The sequence below is a fragment of the Phoca vitulina genome, unplaced genomic scaffold, assembly GCF_004348235.1.
Source record: "Phoca vitulina isolate PV1807 unplaced genomic scaffold, GSC_HSeal_1.0 scaffold15, whole genome shotgun sequence".
Classification (NCBI taxonomy): domain Eukaryota; kingdom Metazoa; phylum Chordata; class Mammalia; order Carnivora; family Phocidae; genus Phoca; species Phoca vitulina.
The window spans coordinates 20,291,431-20,315,671 of NW_022589718.1; the positions used below are offsets into that span (position 1 = coordinate 20,291,431).

General features: G+C 43.1%; 1 protein-coding gene across 1 annotated transcript in view; it reads left to right on the forward strand.

The window, feature by feature from the left end:
* PDGFRL (platelet derived growth factor receptor like) overlaps positions 1-24,241 on the forward strand; it is a 65,190-nt gene that overhangs the window by 11,692 nt on the left and 29,257 nt on the right. The window contains exon 2 of the mRNA XM_032413541.1: positions 4,708-5,005. Within this exon, the coding sequence (XP_032269432.1) occupies positions 4,708-5,005 (298 nt within the window). The remainder of the gene's footprint in view (positions 1-4,707; positions 5,006-24,241) is intronic.

Here is a 24,241-nt window from a genome sequence, read left to right on the forward strand (position 1 = left end):
TTTGTCCTGGAGTAGAAGTATTTATTCTTAGAAATTGCTATTTTAAGAAAATGATACTTTAAGAAATGGTAGGAGGGTATTTTGAAGTGGGGTTCTCAAAGCGAGTAGGGAAAGGAAAGCCTCTCATCTTTACATTTTCATCTCCCAAGTGTCATTGCTTCCCCACCTTCTCAGTGTCATTCTTGGGGAAGTGTATGTATTCTTCTGGGGTGTTTCATGAGGAATCAAAAAATTTGAGTAGAGCATGTTCATCAGTTTATATAACTCAATGGGGAAGCCCTGAGCTACTCAGCAAATTTATAGTGTGGTTATTTTCATGTGACCCTCATGTCAGACCTTTATCCTTAACTGTCCATGGGGAAAAAAAGGCAAACAGCTACAGATCTTTATATTAATGACTGTATTCCTATCTAGTCCTCCTCTGAGCAGCTGTCAGTGATTCTGCTAGTGAATTTGTTTTTTTTCTTTTTTAACTCCTCCAACATAATTCTATAGAATTAGAGAGGTTAATAGGTCACCTTTATTTAAAGGTTTGATTGCAATCCTCAATTAGTGCTGAAGGATTACAGTCCTTTGTCCTGCTTACTTCTTGTTTTATAACATTTATTCATTTATTTTGGAGACAGGCTTTTCAGTGTCTCTTCACTTAGGGATTCTAATGTATGCCTTGGAAAAGCAAAACCCTTCCAGGAAGTTTGTACTCTTCTTCCTGGAATCATGTTCTGTTTGATTTGGAAATTCTTGTCAAAGCCTGGGGCATATCACACAAAGAAACCATTTAGACAAGGGTGCTATGCATGAGGTTTGTGCAAAAGAAGAGGAAGAAGAAGGAGAAGGAGAGGAAGGGGGAGGAGGAGGGAGAGGAGGAGGAGGAGGAGGAGGGGAGGAGGAAAGAAGGAAAGAAGGAAAGAAACTGTTACAACATGTCTTTAAGTGAATCAAAAGACAATAGCATGAACCAGAGAAGACTCTAGACCTGGCATCCAAGGGTCTGTTTCTTTGCTAGCTTCTTAGTGACCTGGGGTGAGCTACTTGGCATCTGTGATCTCAATTATTTCACCTGTAAATTAGGAAGAAGAATAACTGCTTTGTTTCCATTACAAATTTATCATGGAGATCACCATGAGACATTGTCACAAGACAACCACAAAATAGCAAGTAGCACTTAGCTAGCACTTATTTACTATGGGTCAGACACTATTCTCAGTATGTTAAACGTATTAACTCATTTAATCCCCACAACAATTGATGAGTTAGTCATTATTAACATATAATTCTCAATTTACAGATGAATAAGCTGAGAGAGAGGATAGATAACTTCCCAGTGTCACACAGCTAGTAAGTGACAGCTAGGACCTGAAGTCAATAATGACATTTAATGATTTGTGAATTTTACTACCTATTTCTCTGTAAAATATACTACTATGCTATCGTCTCAAAAATGTAATGGTAATGGGCTTTCACTTTTATTTATCTATAATATGATTTTTTAGACCATAGGAAAATAATTTACATAGGTAGAAAAGTCATATTCTTTAAGAAGTTAGACATGGAATTTGGGAATCACTCAATCCCAGGTCTGTCTGGATGCCTTATGGGGTCGGTAGGCTGGCTGTCATTTTTATCAAACCATGGACCAATTCCATCAGTCAGGCAGCTGGACCAACTATACAGTTAGATCAGTTGATATGTCTATTTGGTGAACAAGTCAGATTACTTTGCAGGGATAATACCACATTTGGATGCATAATATCCATAATTAGGTAATCTAATGTTCCTGAGTAACAGAGTCCCACAGTATCTGAGAGCTTAGAAGTCAAGTGAGTTGCACTGGTTGTCTAAATTCCATAGGATTTGCAGAAAGTTGTGGTCCTTTCTGATAGCTTGGATTCCTGTTACATGATAAAGAAAATACATCAAATTAGACTTCAACCCAGAAGTCCATGAATCCCACAGGCACAGTGTGATCAAAATACCTGTGGGGCACAGATGATGGATGTCTAATGGTACACTTTAATTTTCTACCTTAAGTAAAGTACTGTGATTTTTCCTTTATTGCAAAACTGAAATTTATGTTCACAATTGATGTTGCTGGATTAGCGTGCTCATGTTGATCCAATATGTCCCCAGTGGTTACAGTGCTTCTCCTTCTAGAAGGCTGGGGAAATATGTGCATGTGTGCCCCTGCCCACCCTCCTCTGTCATTAGAACTTTGGGGGTAAATAAGCCAAATGTGCTGGATCAGGGGGAGACTTGGCAAACAGCAGGTTCAATAGCAGGCCCTGGGGACTTGCCTTGGAGACTGGTGCTCAAGAACACAACTCCGCTCCCTGGAAGGACTGAAGAAGTTCAGCAGGGCCCATGACCCAGAGAAGCTAGAGTAGAGGAAGGATGGGAAATAACAAGAGACTCGGACCTATGGAAAGAAGGAGGGGTCTCAACTGGCCCTGAAGTCATGGAAAAGAACAGGGCTTAGGCACCAAGACATACAAGCCCAAAGAAGGCAGCATGCTGAGGAGTTGATGTTGATTGATACTGGGTTCCGAGTGGGATTGGTTCCAGAGTCTGGGCTCAGCTGAACTAAAAGTGGAATCTAAATGGCTCCTGTTTCAAAGGGCAAAGGGCAACATGCAAAGGAAGCCAAGTTTATCAACACAGTTGAGTCCAGATCAGCTGAATCTTTAGTACGTAAGAGTATGGCTCCATGAAATGCTCAAAACTGTGCACACGCCTGTAACTAGCCCAGATCAAGAGAGAATGTTCCTGGACATTGCCCTCATGTACCCTCCTGGGCTCTCACCCCTTCAAGGAAAATTACTACCTGACTTCTAACCTCAGGGATTCAAACATGAAGTTTCTGAAAATTGAGTTTCTGATATTTATAAATCAGGAAATCTGCATTTCTGCCATCCTTTGAGGTATCAGATTCAGCAAGTGCGGGCATGTACTCTCTTAAACAGGGGTCTCCTGAAGCAGGAGGAGCTGTCCCTTAGGGAGGGCATGGCCTCACCAGGCCCACTTGGCTTACCTTGTTTGGTCACCTGCCTGGCCCACTGGTATAAGAGCTCGCAACTCTTACCTTTTTTCTATTTCTTGATCCCAATTTCAATGTCTTCGTACTTTTGACCACCCCAAGTCTTAAGTACACCAGGGTATTATTAGATAAATAAATACATCAAAAAGGAAAAGATTTTCTCCTGATTTATCACTTTTCCTGCAATTCCCTCAGTTGGCTCTGCAATTCCCTCAGTTGGCCAAGCTTTGTGTGGCTATCTATTCAAAATATATACAGGATATTTATCTATGTATAGTGAAATAAGCACTTGGAATAAGAGTCAGAAGACTTGAATTCTACTCTTACATTCTGCTACTAAGCAGCTGTGTGCAACTTAACTTTTCAGGGTCTCCTTAATTTTTTAAACCTATAACATGAGAATTTTACCTAAATGACTCTCAGGACCCTGTAAGTTGGGACATTTGGTAATTTTGTGGGTATATAGTGAGGTTGCCCTTGAGTTCATGCAGGCAGAAGGGCAAACTGAAACTGCATGGTTTTCTTCTTGTCCTTGCTGGGTGGACACAAGTCCAAGGCTGTGCAGGCATGTGGGACATTTGAGGTTTCTGGAGCCCAGAGGCATAACAAGGGAAGGGAAGCAAGAGCCCTCCTCCCTGGATGCAGGCAATAAGGGGTGAACTGTCTATAGAGAAAGGAAAAACAGAAATAAAATGGACTCAAAGGAGGTCAGCTTTTTTATTATCACCCTTTGCCAGCAATTATCAACAGTGTCAGTGATCAAATAATCTTCACCCCAAAGTATTTTGTTGGCTAAGTTCTAAACCATTGCTACAGCTTCTGTTGAGCTTTTAATAACTTATGTGGAAGTTTTAAATGAGCACAGGTTTGGGGCCCCTGGGTGGCTCAGTTGGTTAAGTGGCCAACTGGATTTTGGCTCAGGTCATGATCAGGGTCGTGGGATGAGCCCCCTGTCAGGTTCCTTGCTCAGCGGGGAGTCTGCTTGAGATTCTCTCTCTCCCTCTCCCTCTGCCCCTCCCCCGGCTCATGCACGTGCTCTCTCTCTAAAATAAATCTCTAAAAACTAAAACTAAAAAGTAAAAAATAAATGAGCACAGGTTTAGGACTTACTCCTTCCTACGCTTTGTATTATATATGGACGTTGTCCACCCAGGTACACACAGACTCCACTGTGCACACTCATCTAGGAGAGAGTTCGTAGTGGTTTGGACTCTTCTGCGTGTGCTTATGGTTCGGTTTGTGTCTGCACTCCCTGGAGATGACATATTCCTGCATTTAAACAGTAAATTCAGAATGATCAATGAGAGCCCCGAGACCGCAAGGATGGGAAACAGCCTTGAGCGCCTTTGAAGGGCTTTGCCCTCCTCTGTGACCCCTTAGACATTGCGAGACAGGGTGAACTACAAGGAATAGTCTTGTTGTTTGGTAAGTGTGAGTTTTAGTTCATATGTGCAATATTTTGCTGAATTTGAATAAAATCTTTGAAACTGAAATATCTTCCCTCTCAGTGACTATTGTTTTACAACTAAGGAATAAACCAAGAGAATAATGATTATTCCTGAAAATAATTTTCATGTAGGAGAAGAGTTTCAAAAATTTGCCTGTTTTAGGTGTGGAATCCTCTGGGTTCATTACTACTTGAGTGCATTGTTCTCTCCTCACGTTTGTACTAGTTACTGACCAACAGCCTCCCAAGAACAAGCGTCCAAAGGAGCCGGGAGAGAATAGAATCAAGCCTACCAACAAAAAGGTGAAACCCAAAATTCCTAAAATAAAGGACAGAGACGCAGCTGATGTCGCACCGAAGACGCAGTCTATAATGATACATATGCTGGATAAAGGCCGCTTCCAGAAACCTGCTGCGACCCTGAGTCTGACGGCAGGGCAAACTCTAGAGCTCCGATGTAAAGGGAACAAGATTGAATGGAGTTATCCCACCTATCTTGACACCTTTAAGGACTCTCGCCTCAGGTGAGCATTTATTTATTTATTTTTACTTGCGTTGGTCAAGGGTTTAGTGTTAAATATTGCATTGTTTCTGCCATCCACCACTTCACCCTAATAGCCTATAAAAAAATGAAAGCTCAATGAACAAAAGCCATAGATTTTATTTCTTTGTCCAGTTTTTTTTTAAATTATTGCAAATACTATCCACATGGGTTAAAAGGGCGACATTTTATAGGAAGCCAAAAGACAAATAATTGAAACCGTGATGCATAGATATTGAAGAATTCATACCGTAAAAATAATGAGCCCAATCACTGCTTTCTGTTATTTTTTTTATGTAATCATATTGAAAACCGAAATGACCTAACAGGAGATGCCTGTAAGCACGTTGAGGAGAAGCCAACTTAAACTGATTTTGAACTTTTCAACTGCTTCTGGTTTGTGTTTACTTTCCTGAGTATGTGAGGTTCATGTTCAGAGCCTCAGCTGGTGAGAGGGCCACATTGGAATGAGTACCTTCCGGAGCCTGTGTTTCTTGCGCAGGAAAAGTGGTTAAGGTGATGCTTAGGAATAGTGTTAAAAAGCAAGAACACGGGGGCGCCTGGGTGGCTCAGTTGGTTAAGCGACTGCCTTCGGCTCAGGTCATGATCCTGGAGTCCCGGGATCGGGTCCCACATCAGGCTCCCTGCTCGGCGGGGAGTCTGCTTCTCCCTCTGACCCTCCTCTCCTCATGCTCTCTCTCTCTCATTCTCTCTCTCTCTCTCAAATAAATAAATAAAATCTTTAAAAAAAAACAAGAACACGGACCACACTTCAGTGGGTCCTGGGAGGACCCCGGGGCCTTAGGGGCTGGGGGTCCAGTGCATCTTTGCAGGGGGGTCCGCTGAAATCACTGGGTCTCCATTTTCTCATGCACAGAATGAAGGGGATCCAGCTACATGATTTCTAAGATTCTTTCTAGCTTTTTCTTCATATGATTCAGGAAAAGGAATCCATGCAGGATATTGTCTGGAATGACTTGAATGGAGAAAGAATGAGCATCTCAGGCATCAAAAATTCTGTGTTCCTGACAGGTTCATTTTCCACACAAACTCCACCCCCGCACATCTTCCCTTCCCTCCAGGACACCGGCATGTACTCAGCGGCTGGGACACTCAACTGGGGAGCACCCTTGCCTCCCCTAGCCCTAACTCCCCTCATGCCCCCACATTCTCTTAATCCATGAACCTGTCCAACCACAATGTGGCCACTCACCTCCAATCCACAGTAACCACACTCAGATGTCCTCCTGGGCTCCTTCTCACTGCCGCTGGGCTGAGGTCTTAAAAATGTGGATCTGAACATGCCTTTCCCCTACTTAACGGGTAGGGCTCCACTGGGGATAAAGTCCAACATTTTCACCTGGCTGATGAGATCCTCCTTGAACTCAGAATCTCTCTAGCGTCACCTCTAATCTCTAGATTAGTATCTCTGCTTTCACTAGCCTGGGCTCCTGTAAGATCATCAAATGTGCCCTGCTCCCTCCGAGACCCCTCTTCACCTGGCTAACTTCAGCCTGCGTGTGGCTCTCTCAGGGAAGGCTGGGTCCCACCTCCTGGGGTTCGCTTTCCCATATCCCGGGGTGCATCCTCTTTTGATCACTCTTTATGCTTATGTCTCCTTTTTTTTTAATCTGTGTTTTTCACAGGGCTTAACTGAGTCCTTGGCATTTAGCTTTAGCTATTGGATGACTAGACAATCTTCTTCCCCTTCTTACACACATACACCTTAGAGAATAAATAAATTGAAATATATACAAGTAGTATCTCTCCATCTCTCTACCTCTTGTATTAAGACTCATGTTTTATTCTGAAGATACTCTTCTGGCTTTGGGAGATGTAATAGTGTAGAGTTTTCCTTGAGGAATATTGGGTTGAATGAAGAGCGGTGTGTGTGTGTTTGTATGTATGTATTAAAGTATGTGTGTGCATCCCCTGCTTGGGACAGATCTGGAAAGATTTACTACCATTTACTACCTTTTAAATGATTTAATTTCTAAAGTGAGATTTACACACTTTTTCAAAAAAACAGAATTGAGCTATTTTAAATCATTCTGAACAGTTAATCTTTGACTTACAATATTTTAAAGCTAGATGATTTGGCCCTTGAAGATATAATATTTTCTAGAAGTATTTTCGAAGTTGTATTAGCCACAATATGTTTGAAAATATCTTAAGGACTCAAAGTGAAGTGAACATGAATCTGAATTGAAGAGAAATATTTAAGAGCTAAAAAACCCAATTTTGACTTTGTAACATTAAATTGTATTCAAAGCAGAGTCAGGGCTTTTTAAGAAAGTAAAGACAGATGTGGGCCCCCAAGGACTTTACCAAAAAATGTGAAAAATGTGAAAAACATCTAGTCATAACTCTATTTCAAACAACAACAAAATCACGATTTATTTGACACCAGAGATTCAACAAATTGACTCTTGACATCTTTCCCAGAATGTGGTACCTTTGGATAGAGGAGAAGTATTCATCTTGTGTTTTATTTTCCTGTGGAATGAGTTCTTACTAGTGTTCTGACAGCTTTGGGTTTGGAAGTTCTCCAGGTGCGCTTCCAACAAAGCCTGGTCATTTTAAGCAATTTTGGTAGCTTTCTGGAACAAAGTTCGCAATGCTACCACATTTGTCCATCAAGATTCTGACCAGAAGAGGGAACGGGTTAGGGAACAGAGAGGTCAGGCAGAGGCATGGTTAGATTTGAATCCTGCCTCTACCACTAGCCAGCAAAGTGATCTTTGATCAGCAATTTGCCTAGAACCCACTTTCCTCATCTGGAATATGGAGATTATATTATCTAATGTAAGTGCTGCCTGGCCCATGGCAAATGTTCAATAAATTGCAACTAATCATTACTAAGCAGTGTACATTTCTCAAGCATGATCATCAGGTGATCTTTTGGGGCAGTTAATTCTGATCAAGACTCCAATCAGAGAATGTTGTAATATAGAAGATCCAGAAAATATGGTACACCTCTTTCCTTTTTCATTTAATTGATCAATTCTTTGTAATCTGGGGCCTATGCCCATCTTCCCCAATGAAAATGTAAGCCACTGTGGGCAATAACCATGTTTGTTTGGTTCATCATCAGATTCCCAGCACCTTGAAGAGTGCCCGACACACACCAAAACTCAGGAAACAGTTTTTGGTTTCCCTAGGGGTTTAGTGATCATTTCAGAAGCCATTTCCTGGGCATGCATTTGTTCACTCAACGTTCAAAGATAAATACACTTAGTGCAGACATGTGCACTGTGACTATGGGGGGGGGAGAGTGATAACAAAATGTGAATATGTTTTATATCTAGGGTGCTGTGCCACCTTGGATCCATCCCCACTGTCTCAGAGCCTATTCTTGCTTCACCTTATGGAGCCATTTTGTCAGCTGCACCCCCACCCCCATCCCCAGGAACTTCTCCCTCTTTATCCATCTTGTCCCCTCCTATGCTCATTAGACTCTAGGGTCTGTTGTTTCTACCAACCTCTTGAATCCATCCTAAGTAAGTTATGTTGTCCTCTGTTTTTCCTTTATTCCTTCTTGGAAATTTCTGGCCCCAGATGAACCTGTTCACCCACTTCTTCTTGCCCACACTTGGTCACTGAACACTGGTGGAGAAAAGCATGCAGCTGGCTGGATGGGTGCCATTAGACGGTGGTCACTTCACTTGGGTCTGGCAATGCTAGATAGATTTCTCTAGAGAGCTCACTTTTTCTCTCTTCCTAAACCTCTGATCTTTTCCATCTCTCTCCTTTGAGCTAAAGAAATTCTCACCTAATTTATTGAGAAATTGGAGCCTTTGGATTGCCTCGACTTCATCTTATCACATCCCTTCCTTCCCTACTCTGACAGTTATAGTGGAGGAAGGGTTCCTCCTCCTGACTAAGGTCAAACTCTGCCTGTGTCCTGGATCTCACTCTTCTGTGCTTTCTCGGGAGCCTTGAGATATCAGTTATTGCCTCCCTGTTTGGCATCTTTAACCTCCCCTTCTCGGCGGGATCCCTTCCATAAGGCTTCTCCATATTACGAAATCCCACCTTAGCCCCTGTGTGTCCTCCAGCCACCTTCCTCTCTCACCTTCAGAACCAGGCCCCTTGGAAGAGTCTCTCTCTACCCTCATCGTCTCCATTGCCCTCTCCTATCACCCTCCACCTAGACCACCTGACTCCTGCATGCATTTAATCACCAAGGTCAAGGTCATTAAATCCAGAGTTTTCTTTTCAATCCCCATGTGACTTGCCCCACCAGGTCCATTCAACAGAAGGGAACGCTCTGCTCTTGGCTTCCACAGCATCATTTTCTGCCAGTTTTCCTCCTGCCTCATGAGCCCCTCCTTGAAGTTTGCTTCACCAGCTCTTATCGTCCACTCTCCCAGACATTATATGTTGGTTCTGTGTCTTCTCTTCTCATTAGATGCTACCAAATGCCCTCCACTGATCATATGGCAGACCTAAATGTTTCTGTTGAGCTCCAGATCTGACTCTCCAGCAGCCTGCTCAACTGCCTGAGACTTTCTCTGAACTGAACTATCTGAAACTGAGCTCATAAGCCTTCTCCACACCTGATCATCCTCCTGTGTCCTTCAGTTCAGCGAATGGCACTAATTCTACCCAGTTGCCCTTAACCAAAAGCCTGGAATCATCTTGGATGTTTTCCTTTTACTTTCACATCCAATCAACTACTACTGGATGCCCAAATGATGCTATTCAGTGATTTCTTGCATCTTCCTTCTTCTTTCCACGATGGCAGCAATGACCCTTGTCTCTTACATGGGCTACAGTGTAATCTTGTAACTAGCTTTTCTGCATCCAATCTTGAACCTGACCTCATCTTCTACACAGTAGTCAGATCTTTCACAAAAGCACATCTGGTCCTGTCACTTTTCTGCTTCAAGCCCTTTGATAGAGCAATTCTGTTGCTCTTAGAATTAAGTTGCAACTCCTGATATGGCCCATAAGGCCATGCATAATGTGGCCTCTGCCTTTCCTTCCTGTTTCATTTCACTTCACTCTTTTGTTCACAACCCAGGCTCTGGGGACTCTTTCTGATGCCCAGATGGGCCAGTCTCCTTCTTGCCTGGGCCTTTGCCCATTTGGGTCTTCTTGCTTGTAAGGCATATACTGCAAAAGCTGTTCACCAATCTTCAGACCCAGGCCCGTCCCGTCCTTTCAGCCCCGCCCTCCGCTAGGCCCAGTTACACACCCTCACTGAAGCCCTCATCACCAATGGTGCAATTGCTGTTTTATGTTTGTGTCCCTCACTCAGCTGTTAGCTTGGCAGAAGTGGCATCTGCTTATTCACCAGTACACTCAGGCCCTCCATCAGTATCTCAGTGCAAGTATGGTGCTGGGCGCCGAGCATAGAGTGGGTCGAAAATCAGGCCCCTGGGGTCATGAGACCTGTTAACTCTGGAACAAGTTCATGGAACTTGAGAGATCAAAGGGACTTAGTAGTTGTTATGCTTAAGTGCCTCTTTTTAACAAATGAGGAAACTGAGAATCGTGGGAGGTAGATGGCTGGTCCTGAGTGACAATGGGTGAACAGCAGCGTGAGCCTTAAACCCCAGGCCTTCTGGTTCCCGACATGGAGCTGCTGTTCTGCACAAGTGCCCTGAGCTATGTCTTATGGGACACATTTAGACCAAAGACCACTCTTGGCCTCACAGAGGTAGTAGCTTCAGGGAAGATAGATTTGTTGTTGACGACGACCACAACTACTACTACTTCTTCTTCTTCTTCTCCTCCTCCTCCACTTCCTCCTCCTCCTCCCTCTCTCTCTCTCTTTTTTTTTTTTTTAGTTTTTTGTGTACTTGACTTATAAATCTGATTTCTAAAATTAAGGCTCAAAACAGAAATAAAACTAATAAAACTTATATGCTTTTCCAAAGGGGGCACTGATTTCTTGCTAGGATAGCTTTGAATTGAAAGTGATCAAAATTTCACATTGATTTCTGTTAACCTTTTGGATATCAGAATGTGAAAACATTACCTTGGGCTACTTGGAAAGAAGAGCTCTGTCAGAAGGCCATAAATGATCCCTCATCCTCAAAGGTGGATGTTGACCACCCCCAAGGATGACCTGAAATGAGGTGTGCTTGTGGGCCTCTTCCAGGCCTCCTGTTCTGTGATGCTCGCTCCCTTCACATCGGCGAATCCATGTCATTAGAAGGCCCACTAGATGGCAGGTTTCAGCTGCGTTACACTTCTCTTCCTTTCACCAGTAAAAGAAACATTTCAAAGGAAGACCGGTTAGGAAAAATGATGGCACATTTGTGCTGATGGTTCTTTCATTCTTTTAAGCTACTCAGTGGTCACAGTTTCAAGTTATATTTTAAGCAATCTAGAATTCAGTTTCCTAGCAAACAAAAAAGGGTGGGCATTGGTAAGCTCATGTGCCCACACCAGGATAAATTAATGGATAGTGCTGAGTCCAGCTGAGTCTTCCCAGAGCACTGGGCACTTGAACAGTTTAGGTGGTGCTTTAGGGGCTAATAGTAATGTGAAGATTCTGTATTTTTAGGTGCTGAAATTGACTCAGATTTTAATTCCAGATTCAGTGCATCCCAGATCACATAGATCTCCACTCTCTTTTGAGATTGGAAACAGCAAGGATATTTTTCTGACTGTATTTGGTATCATTTATTGACTGTTCTGTTTCCTGACTCCTCTGCCTGCCCCCTCCTGCTCACCTGCTTTTTGACTGTCCGTCTTCCCACTGCCACCCTCCCTTAATTTTTTTTGTTCTTCTTTTCCAACAATTATTGTTGTTGTTGTTATTATTAAGCATTTATGATATTCAAGATCCAATGCTAGGTGTATGCTGGACTTACAATGGTGCCCAAGATAGACACAACGTCTATATCCGTAGAGCTTTTAATTATAAGGAAATACACTATTAAATAAGCAATTTTAATATATAGTTGTGTGAATGCCTTGTTAGCAGAAGCACAGGGTCAGAGAGGAGAAAACGCAAGCTAATACCTGAAGGATAAGAGTTAACCAGTTAAAGAAGGGGATAGAAGAAGAATATAAGAAAGCTCCAGAAGGAGAGAACAGCATAAGGCGTTGCCTGGAGCTGAGAGAGCATAGCACCGGGAACATTGACAGTGGTGGGAGAAGATGGGGTAGCCCGAGGTAGTGGAGCAGAGAGGAGGTGAGCACGGAGAGATGATGCTGGAGGTAAGCTGGAGGCAGCCTGCATAGAGCCTTGTCAGTTATGCTGAGGAAGTTAGTGGGAAATGTAAGGGCATTATGAGCTGTTGACTTAAAGCCTTCATAAACAGACACACATAGAAAGTACAGAGGGATATATACACCACACTGTGAGGGGTATTACTCCTCACTGCCTTTAGGAGAAAGACAACATCACTTCCCAGTGTCAGGTGTACCCACTCTCCCTCCATGCACCTCACACCCATTTTCCACAAACTGGGGTCTACAGATATATTCTGGACCTAAGCTTTCTTTGTAAATTAAAAAAAAAAAAAAATGCTTTTTTTTTCTGTTGATACTATAAAAAAACATGAATATAAGAATATTCTGGACCATCTGATCAACCTCTACTAGGCAGTCAACATAACCCATTTCCATCTTTTCTGGAAACATTTTATACCTCTCATAATACACGTTCAGAGTTTAGAGCAGGGGAATCTTGGCACAGTGCTGAGCCAGGGAAGAAAATAAGAAACTTAGGATAGGTGGCCTAGATGATGGCTTAAATATAAGTCAGTGTTGGGTAAGAACAAGCAGACGCTGTAGATTTAAGCTAGCTTGTTAGCACCGTCAGAGCCTTAAAAACAAGCAGGGCTGACGTGGTCATAAAGAAACCCTGGCTCTCCTCCCTAGAAAATCAGGGCCCAGGCATTGTCTTTCAGGATGTTTCTGTGTGTCTGGTCGGATGTTAGCATTTTCCAGTCAAGAACTTCAAGTTGGGAGGAGTGGGTGGGGCACAGGCGATCTCTTTGATGGTTGGTGCCTCTGATAACAATAAATAGCTTCCAGAAAGAAGGGAGGGCATCTGGGTTCTCCCTCCACCACAGTGGGCAACAGCTCACTCCACCCACAGACAGCACAACAAGAGAGCAGCCCAAGCAGACTGCTGGCGCCAGGCCAATCTAATCCTTTACAGCGTCTCAAAGGAGTGTGGTCTGGAGGACATTTTAAAAGAAAAAGAGAAGGATGTTTAGAAGTGTTTATAAACAGCAGAATCCCACTGTCGAGAAGGGATCTGCACAGATTTTGGTAAATATTGTGAGTAATATTCTAGTGCACTGAGCAAGATGTCTTTTTTTTCTTTGATTTATGTTATTCAAATAAATGTAACACAAAATTGACCGTTACAATTACATTGACCATTTTGATGTATACAGTTCAGAGGCAGTAAGTACTTTCATATGGTTGTGCAGGTTTCTTTTTAATTCAAACTCACTTCAAAGCTCCTTTTGCTTTATTTTCTGAGCAGAACAAATGATGAGGTTTCATGAAAATTCTGGGGCTCTCCTTTGGCTTTTGGATTTACCTGGATGTGTCTTTTGGGTCCAATTTGCAGTGGGAAATAGAAGCATATATTGCAGCCAAACTCTGATGCTTTCCTTCAAATTGATTTCTACCGCAGAAAACAGTTGAATTAAAAGTAAATTGTTGGGGCGCCTGGGTGGCTCGGTTGGTTAGACATCCAATTCTCGATCTCAGCTCAGGTCTTGCTTGATCTCAGGGTTGTGAGTTCAAGCCTCACACTGGGCTCCCTGCTAGGCATGGAGCCTACTCAAAAGAGAGAAGAAAAAAAAAAAAGCTTGTCCAGCTCTCTCTTCCCAGACTCAATGGCGCCAGTGCCAGGCCTTCCATTTCCCCAGAGATGGATTGGTGGGGGTGGCCGGATACAAGACTTCTCTGGGTGTACTAGATGTTCTGACAGTGTTCAGGTTGCAGAAAAACACAGCTCTGTTCCATTCAGGACATGGGTGGGGAGGGCAATAATAGAACCAGCCACATTGTGGTGTTGTCAGGATAGAATGAGGTCATGCAAGTAAAGCTTGGCATGCACAGTAAGCCATCTCAATAAAGATGAGCTATTTTTATTCAGAAGACTGTAGAAGAAAAACAGCCAGTTTTTCAGGAATTTTGTTTTTAAAAATTGTTGTAGACATTTATCTCAACCTTGTACCCACTCTAGATGTCTGTAATGCTGTGGAGTGCTTACTGACATCAGACTCACAGTACTGAGTACCTGAAGATCCAGCTACCCCCAGTCTACTAGGCATTAAGGTGGAGAAATGGGTTGAAGTGAATTACGCAGTTTTGGGGAAAATGTTTCTTGCTCTTATTTAAAAAGAATGTTTTGTTAACCAAAACATTTAATTTCTTGAGCATTCTGATAAGGCTGGGTTTGATTATGCCAGAGGTGTTGCACAGTATTAAAATATAGTAAGATTACAGTAAAGTTGAGTTAATGCATCAAACCAAAGACACTATAGGAATATCCCAGCACTACTTTTGATGATAATTTTGGAGACTCTGTTGCAAAATGGAGCATTGTTTATAGGATAACATTAAGGGATTGCCTGTATTTTACAAATGAAACCCTGCTTTAAAAAATATGTATACCTACCACATACAAAAAAAAAAAAAAAATGTATGTACGTGTGAGATGTGGGATTTAATGTGCAAAAACTGAAAATGGGTGTTAACGTAGCATGATCATCTTCTGCCAAGTATTTAAATATGCAAAATGTAAATAAAACCATTTTGAAAGGTATATCAGAAGAGGAAGCAAGAAAAGGGGAATAAAGGATAAACTATAAAATGGGCCATTTTATGTTCACGGGTATATAACTGTATAGAATGGCACATTATAAAAACCAGCTAAGCTGAGATGTTAGAGCTTTGCCTCCAGGTTCCGGGCCTGGCTCCCCTAACAGCAGCATCCTCTGGCACAGCGGCTGGCTGCAGGGGGGCCGGTGTGAAGTCACAGCCCTCGGGAATCTGCCCAGAGCCTCGGCTGTCACCTCTACCGTCCTACATTCCCAAACTGTTCACTCAGCCCTGGGGCCTCGGGATCCTCTCCCCTCCCCTTGCTTGGTGTTTTACTGTGCAGACCCTTTGTTCAGATGGTCTTTTGGGCTTCATTTTGACTTTGCGCTGGATTCTGCCTTTCAGATCACATCCTACAGTTTAATGCCTTAATTCTGACCCCACCCTACCTCTTCGTAGCCAGGTTCCATGATGCCTCACTTGCCTCGGAGGGGAGGTCAGGTGGTGCAAGGTCACACTTCCTCATTAGAACCTTGCTCTTCTTTATGAATTTGACATAGTAGCTGGGACAAAGCAAGATGTGGAACCCTGTGTACCAACCAAAACTGATATGAGAGAATATGCCCGTATACATTTATTTACATAGGTGGCTCATGAAATGGTACAAGATATGTGATCAGCTGGTGGCCATCCCAGGGGAAGACAGCGGACCACAACCATATGTATAAAAGCAGGAGGGGTGACTAGGGCACATGTGTCACAGCGTGAGACTAATAGGTGTTCAGCTGAGCAGAGTACGTGCCAGATAGAATTACCGGTAGCCTAATTTATAAAGATAGTCCACTGTGTCAGGAAGGCATATGTGAGAAAAACAAAACAAACAAACAGAAGTGGTCCAGACCACAGAAGCTTTTGAACTAGTGGGATAAATGACATACATACCATATATAAGAACAGAGCAACTATGGACAGTTTGTAGTCAAGTGTGAGTATACGGGGACTGATGGGAAGGAGAGAAAGTAGCTGTCAGCAAGGGCTAGAGAGGCAGATCAATTCGTTGAGTGATTAATTATTTGAATGCAGGAGACTGGCCTTGAGGATAAAATGGAGAGATGTGGAAAGAAGAGCATAAAACCTCCCCAAGGGATCAGCCTATGCCATCAGCTTGGGGAACCACTGATTCAGCCCGGATCCTACATTTTATATATGATTGGGTTACACCCACAGAGGTTAAGGGGTTTTTCAAGTTTGTGCAGCTTTTAGTAAAAGTAAACTAGGCTTGAATCCAAATCCCAACGCCCCTCTAGTCTCAAGAAGGCAGTCTGTTTCTTCAGGCTTGTCCAGATTCACCGTCCAAGTGGCATGAGTGTGAGTGGGCACCTTGAAAATGTTAGCAAGATGCAAGATTTGGTGGATCTCTCTCTGCTGTGAATTCCTTGTGCAGGGTTTGAATGGGGCCTGGCCCACGGGCTCTGCATTCACTATTATAACTCGGCCATAATACCCTCACTGTGGCTGTATGCCCGCAGATTAGTAACCCACAGCTTGTTTTCCTAACAAGGGTGGTGGAGGCTGGCTCCATTGTCTTCTGCCACTCCTCTTCCAGGGGCTATTCTTCCCTAAAGATGTGGCCTTGAGCATTGAGCTAAGCAGAGCTGGGGGATCTTGTTTTCATGCTACTCAGAGAAGTGCTGATGGGCTGGCTTGCTCTACCTAGTATGATTAGAATCGCCAGAAATATAGTAATGTGAATTATTAACATAAATAACCCCTAGACCTCAGAATCATATGGTTGCCAAGTCTAAAAGATGACCTGGTCAGAATTACATGACAACAGTGATTTGTTATTTCTATGAGTTTCTCTACATGGTGAGTGCACATCTGCTAAGTTTATCTCCTACCATCACCCATAAACTTCCTCTAAGTCACACATGTGGTCAGAATTTGGTTATGTATTGGAAATAATACACAGGTTCCCTTTTCCAGTGCACAGTGGAAAGCATGCCAGACTTTGTTCCCAAGAGAGTCCATTCCCAGCTCTGACTCTAACTGGCTGTGTGACCTTGGGTGAGTCGCTTGATCTCTGTAAAATGAAGGATCCAATTAGATGATTCCTAAGGCCCCTTCTAGTTCAAAAATGACTTTCGGCACTTGTACTTAATTCGGGGCAGATGATATGGGGCCAATGAGGAAGAACCTTCAACTCAGTTTCACTCATTGAATTCTGTTCTCTTCTGCTCAGTCACCTGTAACTCTCGTCTGCACAGCATTATGCCAGGCAGCAGGCTATGGGGGACATAGACAAACATGGTTTCTGCTTGGGAAGGGATCATTTCAATAGAAATAATAGGAAGTTGGAAGTTACATGCTGCAGATACTCTGTGAGAAATGCATTAAGTGTAGGGTGTGAGAAGCTTAGATCAGTGTGTACTGGGGCCGCACCAATAGCACCTAACACGTGTGGGCACTTAGGCTGTGCCAACATCCTTCTAGAGTCTCATACATTTACTCATTAAATTCTCATAACCCTACAAGGTAGGGGCTATGATTATCTCCATGCCTCAGATGAGGAAACTGAGTACAGTAAGATTAAGTAACTTGTTCATGGTCACAGAGCTATTACCAGGTGAACTGGGGAGATTCTGGGACTTGGGGACTCGACCCAGACAGACTGAAAGGAGTTGGCAAATTTTCTTGATCTTGTCACAAGAATGAATTCAAAGACAGACATGCAACATAGCATAGTGGATGAATAACACAAAAGGGAAAGTTTATTAAAGTGAAAAGTACACTTTCAAGATACGAGACTGCTCGAGAGAGAGAGAGAGAGAGAGAGAGAGTGAGAGCACGAGTTGTGCCCACAGGGTTTGGGTTTCTAGCTTTTATCAACAGTTGTTAACTGGGGCCAGAGTAGTTATTGGAGCAGGGAAGCAGAGTTTTGCACTTCTTCCTAATTTGGTCAAGGGTTTCCTGTCATGGCATCCGCCATCTTGGGCCTGTCTGGTTTGATCCGGCTTCTTGCGGAGTGCTGCCAGGAAAGGCCTCTGATCTTCTGGAGAGCCGGCCATGACTTCCCGTTGCTGACCTGTAGGTATCCTGTTAAAGCCTAACTGTCTACTCTAACAGAGCCAGTAGTAATGGTAGAGGCAGGATTTGAACCAAGGAAATCTGACTCCTGAATGCATGCTCTCAGCCACTCCTTAAAGAACAAAAATGCAGGGCGCCTGGGTGGCTCAGTTGGTTAAGCGACTGCCTTCGGCTCAGGTCATGATCCTGGAGTCCCTGGATCGAGTCCCGCATCGGGCTCCCTGCTCGGCAGGGAGCCTGCTTCTCCCTCTGACCCTCCCCCCTCTCATGTGCTCTCTCTCTCATTCTCTCTGTCTCAAATAAATAAATAAAAACTTTAAAAAAAAAAAAAAAAAAAAAGAACAAAAATGCAGACAGCCTTTTATAGGCAGAAATGGGATGGGATATGAAGTTATTAGCAAAAGAAAAGAAAGGATTTTTCCGGCAAGGTCACCTTCCCTGAGTGGGGACGGCAGGAGGTCTTATCCAGATGACCTCAGTAGTGCCCATCAGGAAATTCTAGATTCATTGGTTTAAAATTCCACTCCAAGAAGAGACTGAAACTGCAGTTAGGTTAGGTCTTAAGTCTTGATGGGACTTAACATAAGTGACTCCATTTTGAGCCTATTGTTTCTTTTTAACAATTCCCTCTTTTGATCAAACTCAGCCTGAGAGACAGGGTAAAGACTGAAGGCATTAGCACCACTCTCGGCTACCACGCTGCAGTTGTCAAAACTGTCGGTGATCCTATTTTTGCTGAATCTCTGTGATATTCACAGGTCATGACTTCAGGCTCACAGTTTTTTAGTCAATCATCCTCTTCATTCCTTTTTTGTCATTCCAATCTTAAGCAGACATTTACTTGGTCATTAGTGACTGCAAATATGCATTTAAAGCTTTTGAGAGACTACAACATGCCAGAGAGATTATTATGATAACTGTAAGCAGGATAATTCCCAAAGTTTGGAGTGCACTTTGGAGTCATGGTCCCCAGGACCCAAACCAAAGGGAAGAGACCCCTGTAGAAGGAGTCCTCCTTTTAAGCTGAGTGGCTTGCTCAGTGATCTTATGTAAATGAGTTTCAGCTTCCCCAGAAGTGTTAACCTAGATCTGCAGGTGCTGTTGGCCACAGCGCAGACACCTTATTGCTCAGCTGAAAGATAATTATGTCACCAAGAATAACTTTGGCCAGAGAATCTAAAGATCTTTGCTGGGCCGTTAGTGTCTTGGAAATGGAATTTGAAGTGTCTCCAAGAGTTAAGGAGAGGTTTCTGATCATATTCTCATTTGTGTTTATTCCTAAGCCAGGGGTCAGTGAGGTTTTTAGTGCATATGGGAAGAGAATCTCCTATCCTGAAATAAAAAGTCATCCTAAGTGCCTCACAAAGGTGGGCTAGTGAGATCTCTTGAAATCAGTGGGGGCAAATCTGATCTGGATAATCATGGGAATGTGGGGGTACACATGTACTAAGATTCACATATGAAAATGTGTCTAACTGGGTACATACTTCTAAGGTGGGTCAATTGTAGTTTGCAGTGACATTGGGAATAGAGAAAGTGTTCACAGGGAAGACCAGGTGATCTCTTAGACCATGACAAATCTAGCAATCTGAAAGAATACCCCATTAGAAGTGCCCTGGGAGATAGAGATGAGGGCATTGTCTTTCCAGGCCAATGACAGAATAAAGAAAAAGGAGAGAGGGCTTCTTGTTGAGTTAAAGTATGAAGCCTTGATCTGGCGTCTTGTGCAGAAGTAGTCTACTTCAATGTCAGCTACTTCTCTTCCTTGTCAGTTTCATGTGTGGCATCTGTACAGGGCCAAACATCAGGTGGAGCCTTCTTTAGCTGTAAGATATGAATCCAAGGCTCAGTACCTTCTAGTTTTGCAGCAGTGTCAGTGGTCAGAAGCACTTGGTAAGGTCCCTTCCAACAAGGCTCAAAGACTGTCTTCCTCTGCTGACACTTCCAGAATACCAGTCATCAGGCTCTAGACTATGACCAACAGGATCCTTTGAATTGGAATCCAGGAAAGCTTCTTTATTGATATTAGCTTGAACGTAAAACATTAAAGACATACAGTAGCTGGTCATACTAACATGAGAGAACAAGGGATCAGAAGAAGTTGTATACCAGTAGACGTTGGTCTGCTAATGACTGTCTTGTATGGAGTGAGTTTATATTTCAAGAGGATCTTCTGTGAACGGTCAGCAAGACCAAAGGCAATACCATAGGCCAGGGGAGTTCAGTAGCTTTGGAGAGTTTAGAAACTTTAAATTTGAGAATCCCATGAGTTCTCTTGACCTTACCTGATGATTGAGGATCATAGGGACAGTGATAATTCCAAGAAATTTGCAAAGTTTTCCTTAAAGCTTGTATGCTTTTCCCAATGAAGTGGGTACCTCAATCACTGGAGATTGTGGAAAGTGTACCCCAAGTGGGAAACACATTTTCTAACAGTTTCTTTGCCCCTGTGAGGGCATCTGCTTTGCAGTAGTGGAAGGCTTCAACCCATCTGGAAAACATACATATAATAACAAGAACATATTGATAACCCACACTAAGTGTCAGTCAAATGAAGCCAGCTGAAGCTGTTCAAAGTGTTCAAAGGGAGGAAGTCTGAAGCCTCTGTGAGCAAAAGTAGTTTTTCCAGGATCACAGACCTTTCAGGTCAGACAGTGCTGGCAGACTGTTTTGGTAGTTTTATCGACATCTCCCTGTTACAGGATTTGTGTGTCCCCTAAGTGCACAGGTTCTTGGTCACGGCGCTTTGGAGAATGAAGAGGTAGACTAGACGAAGAGTGCTGGGCAGCAAAGCAAAGTTTATTGAGCAAGAGTACAAAGCTCCCGGCCAGGGAGGGGGACCCGAGTGGGTTGCCCTCACAGTTTCTAAGTTTAGGAGGTTTTAAGAGCTCTTTTGTGGAACTATCTTAAGCAATCAGTGTGTGCTGAGTCGTGCCAATCAGGGCTTTGGTCACGTATCTGTCTACCTATTAGGTTAATGTTGTCCACATGCTGATGGTGTTTTTTGGCTGACATCTGGGGGCTTAGGTCTTAACTGCCCCTTGCCCGTGATATTGGCAAATGCTTTTGTGGTTAATTGTCTCATGTTAGGATGTTTTGCAGAAGTCATTTCTGCAAAGGCTGCAGAGCAGAATGCTAGTGTGGTCCTGTCTAAGCTGCAAAACAGGATGTCAGTGCTATTTTATTTTAGCTGTCCTGACTCCATATTTTCTTGTCGGGGACCCTGGCCTGACTACTTAACTGTCCACCTCACTCCTGACATCGCTACCTAATGTCAATTCATAATTTGAGTCATCTAAATGCACTATGGTGGGTGAAGAAATGCACAAACTAAAAAATGAGGTTTGCCAGGGAGCCAGGAAGAACCAAGGAGCCATCCTGGGTTTCCCATTGTCCCAACTGGTCATTTACTTAAGAGTTATTGTTGACCCATCTTAATTCAGGAGCAGACTGTTGCCATGTTACAAAGACCTCAGGATGGCAAAACTGCGATGGAGGGTCATTTTTTGCAAAAGCAGAATGTACTTGATCGACATGTACTACCATCTTTCTAGATTCTTTTGGTGCTGCCTCTGCATGAAGGTTGGCTGGGGCATTTCCCTGATACTCAGGTTCAGTCCCTTTAGTGTGAGCCTCAATTTTGATGACAACAATTTCAGAAAGTAAAAGAATAGCAGTAAGATTACTTACTTGTTACTCATTTTTCCATGGGGTCCCGGGGAAGATGTAAGAAAACCCCTTTATTGCCATAACATCCCCAAGTCATGAACAACCCCAAAGGCATACGGGCTGTCCATGTAAATATCAACAGTCTGTCCTTCCAATAATCGGCATGCTTGGGTAAGGACATGAAGCCCTGCTTGTTGGGCGATTTTAGCTTGCAGGAGGTTTCCCCTTTTGAGTAGGTCATAGTAATAGCATTACCAGCTTGCAAATTCCCTCATTCATTCCTACAGTATGACCCATCAACAAACAAAATTAGATCAGGATTAGAGGGAGATCTCATAAATCAGCAGTCACAAAATGGGACACTATTACCTTGCAGTTAGGGGACTTGTCTTCCTCAAGTACAGGTAGTAACATGGCAGGATTATGGATGTTGCAGTGTGTAAGGTGTAGAGTAGGTGGTGAAAGCAGAGGGATCTCATAGGAAGCTAATCTCCTTACAGCGAAATATTGAATCCATTCAGAATTAAGACTTTGGACAGTGTGTGGTGTTTGCAAATAAACGCCATTTCCTAGGGTCAAGTCTGCCGAGTCCTCCCCTCACTTCGCAGCTGTGGCTATAGCCTTAAGACAGCTGGGCGAGGTAGGCATGAATGACTTAATCAGGTTGTATGCTAGCATGGGCACCTGGCATATGTTTATTACCATGTTCTTGCGTGAGCATTCCCAGGGCTTGATGATCCCTTTCCTGTGCAAATAAAGTGGAAGCTTTTGAATAGTGAGCCCCAAGGCAGGTTGTTCTTACAGCGCTCGTATTAGCCTCGTAAAAGCCTGCTCGTGTTTGTCGTCCCAAGGAAGGGACTCAAGGATGGAAATTTTCATAAGTTCATGGAGTGGGGAAGCTAATAGAGAAAAATTGGGAACCCATAATCTGCAATAACCAGCCGGGCCCATAAATCCATGAAGCTCTTGCTTGGTTGGGAGTCGAGGAAATTCCTGGATTAGCTTAATTCTTTTTGGAGACAGCTGAATTCCTTCAGCACTTAGATCATGACCTAGGTAATGAACAGTGTGTGGAGAGAATTGTAACTTTTCCTTAGAGGTGGTGTGTCCTTTCAGCTAACTATTGCAGCAAGTAAATGCAGTCTCTTAAGGATGCCTCTTTGGTAACTGAGCAAGGCAAAAGGTCATCTCCATATTCTAAAAGGGTCAATTTCCCAAGGAACTGGAAGGGACTTACATCTTGGCTAAGAACTTGAGAAAGTAAGAAAGGGCGTCACCGAACTCTCGAGGCATGACTGTCCAGGTAGATGGTCTATTGTTCCAAGTAAAGGCAAAGAGATACTAGCTCTCAGTGTCTGCAGGGATGCTGAAAAAGACTTCACAGAATTCTGCAGTAGTGAAGCATTTCAAGTCTGATGGAACTTGGGACAGCAGGGTGTCCAGGTTTGGAACTATTGGGAGAGTAACTATCTTATCAATGGCTCCCAAATCCTATACAAATTACCATCCCTGCCTATGAGGCAAGATCTGCCTATCGCAGTGACTCCTACAGGGTATGATTAGCCCCTGGGTGACTAAGTCTCCTCTATGGGTGTGAGGCCTTGTATCGCCTCAGGCTTTAATGGATATTGAGATACTTTCGGGAGAGGTCTAGTTTTATCTGAATATTTAGAGATTCTGCACTTTTTATTCTTCCAGTGTCCATATTAGAAGTAGCCCACAGATTTTTGAGCACCTCAAATCAATTAGAGGACTTTTGTTGTAATTCTTCCTCTTTCATGACAAAGACAGAATGTAGAGAACATAAAAGATCAGGTTGGTCAGGAAATTCTAAGGTGAGGTCATTATCGGCCATAAAATTTATTAGCCCTTTTAATTTAGAAAGAGCTCTACCTAATAGACTGGCTGGGGTTGTACCACATAGGAAAAAGGAATGTTTTTCAGTCGAAGGTCCCGGAGTCATCTGTACTGGTTGAGATAAAAATTCTCTCTGAACTTTATGAGATATCTGCACTATGGAAACCCCTTTTTTACTCTGAGGGATTTGTTCTCTTATGAGGATAGGGTTTAAAGTAGAAAGCATAGCTCCAGTATCAGCTAAAATTTGGCAAGTTTTCCCGTTAGTTTTAATTTTAGTTTCCCCATGGTTGTTTAAGGGAATTACCATAGTAATAGTTTACTGACAAATTCCTCAGAGTCCCATCAATTGTGGGAGGTTCTATATGGGAACCCTCCTTTAGAAGTAGGTATAAGGGCATTCAAATAAGAATTTGCATATGACCTTTAAGAACAGCCTCTTTTTCAGTGTTCCTCCCAGCTGATCCTAGTGGAGGCATCAATCTTTGGACCAGTGTTTTGATGGACCCCTAACAGGTATTGTTCTGGGTCTCTGGGCTTGGAGCTGCTGTTGTGGTTGTAGGGATTTTTTGCATGCAACCTTGATCCAGGCTCCTTTCAAAATGCTTAGTTTAGGGGTGCCTGGGTGGCTTGGTAGGTTGGGCAACCGACTCTTGATCTCCAGGTCCTGAATTCAAGCGTCATGTTGGGCTTCACACTAGGTGTGGAGCCTACTTACAAAAATAAAAAATAAAATGCTTTGCTGAGACATGAGTTCAATCAGGTGGGTGGCCTCCTATTTGCTCTCATTTTAGCGCAGGCTGGGTGAACTTATTGTATGGAACCCTGAATGGCATAGAAAAAAGACTTCCAAATGGGT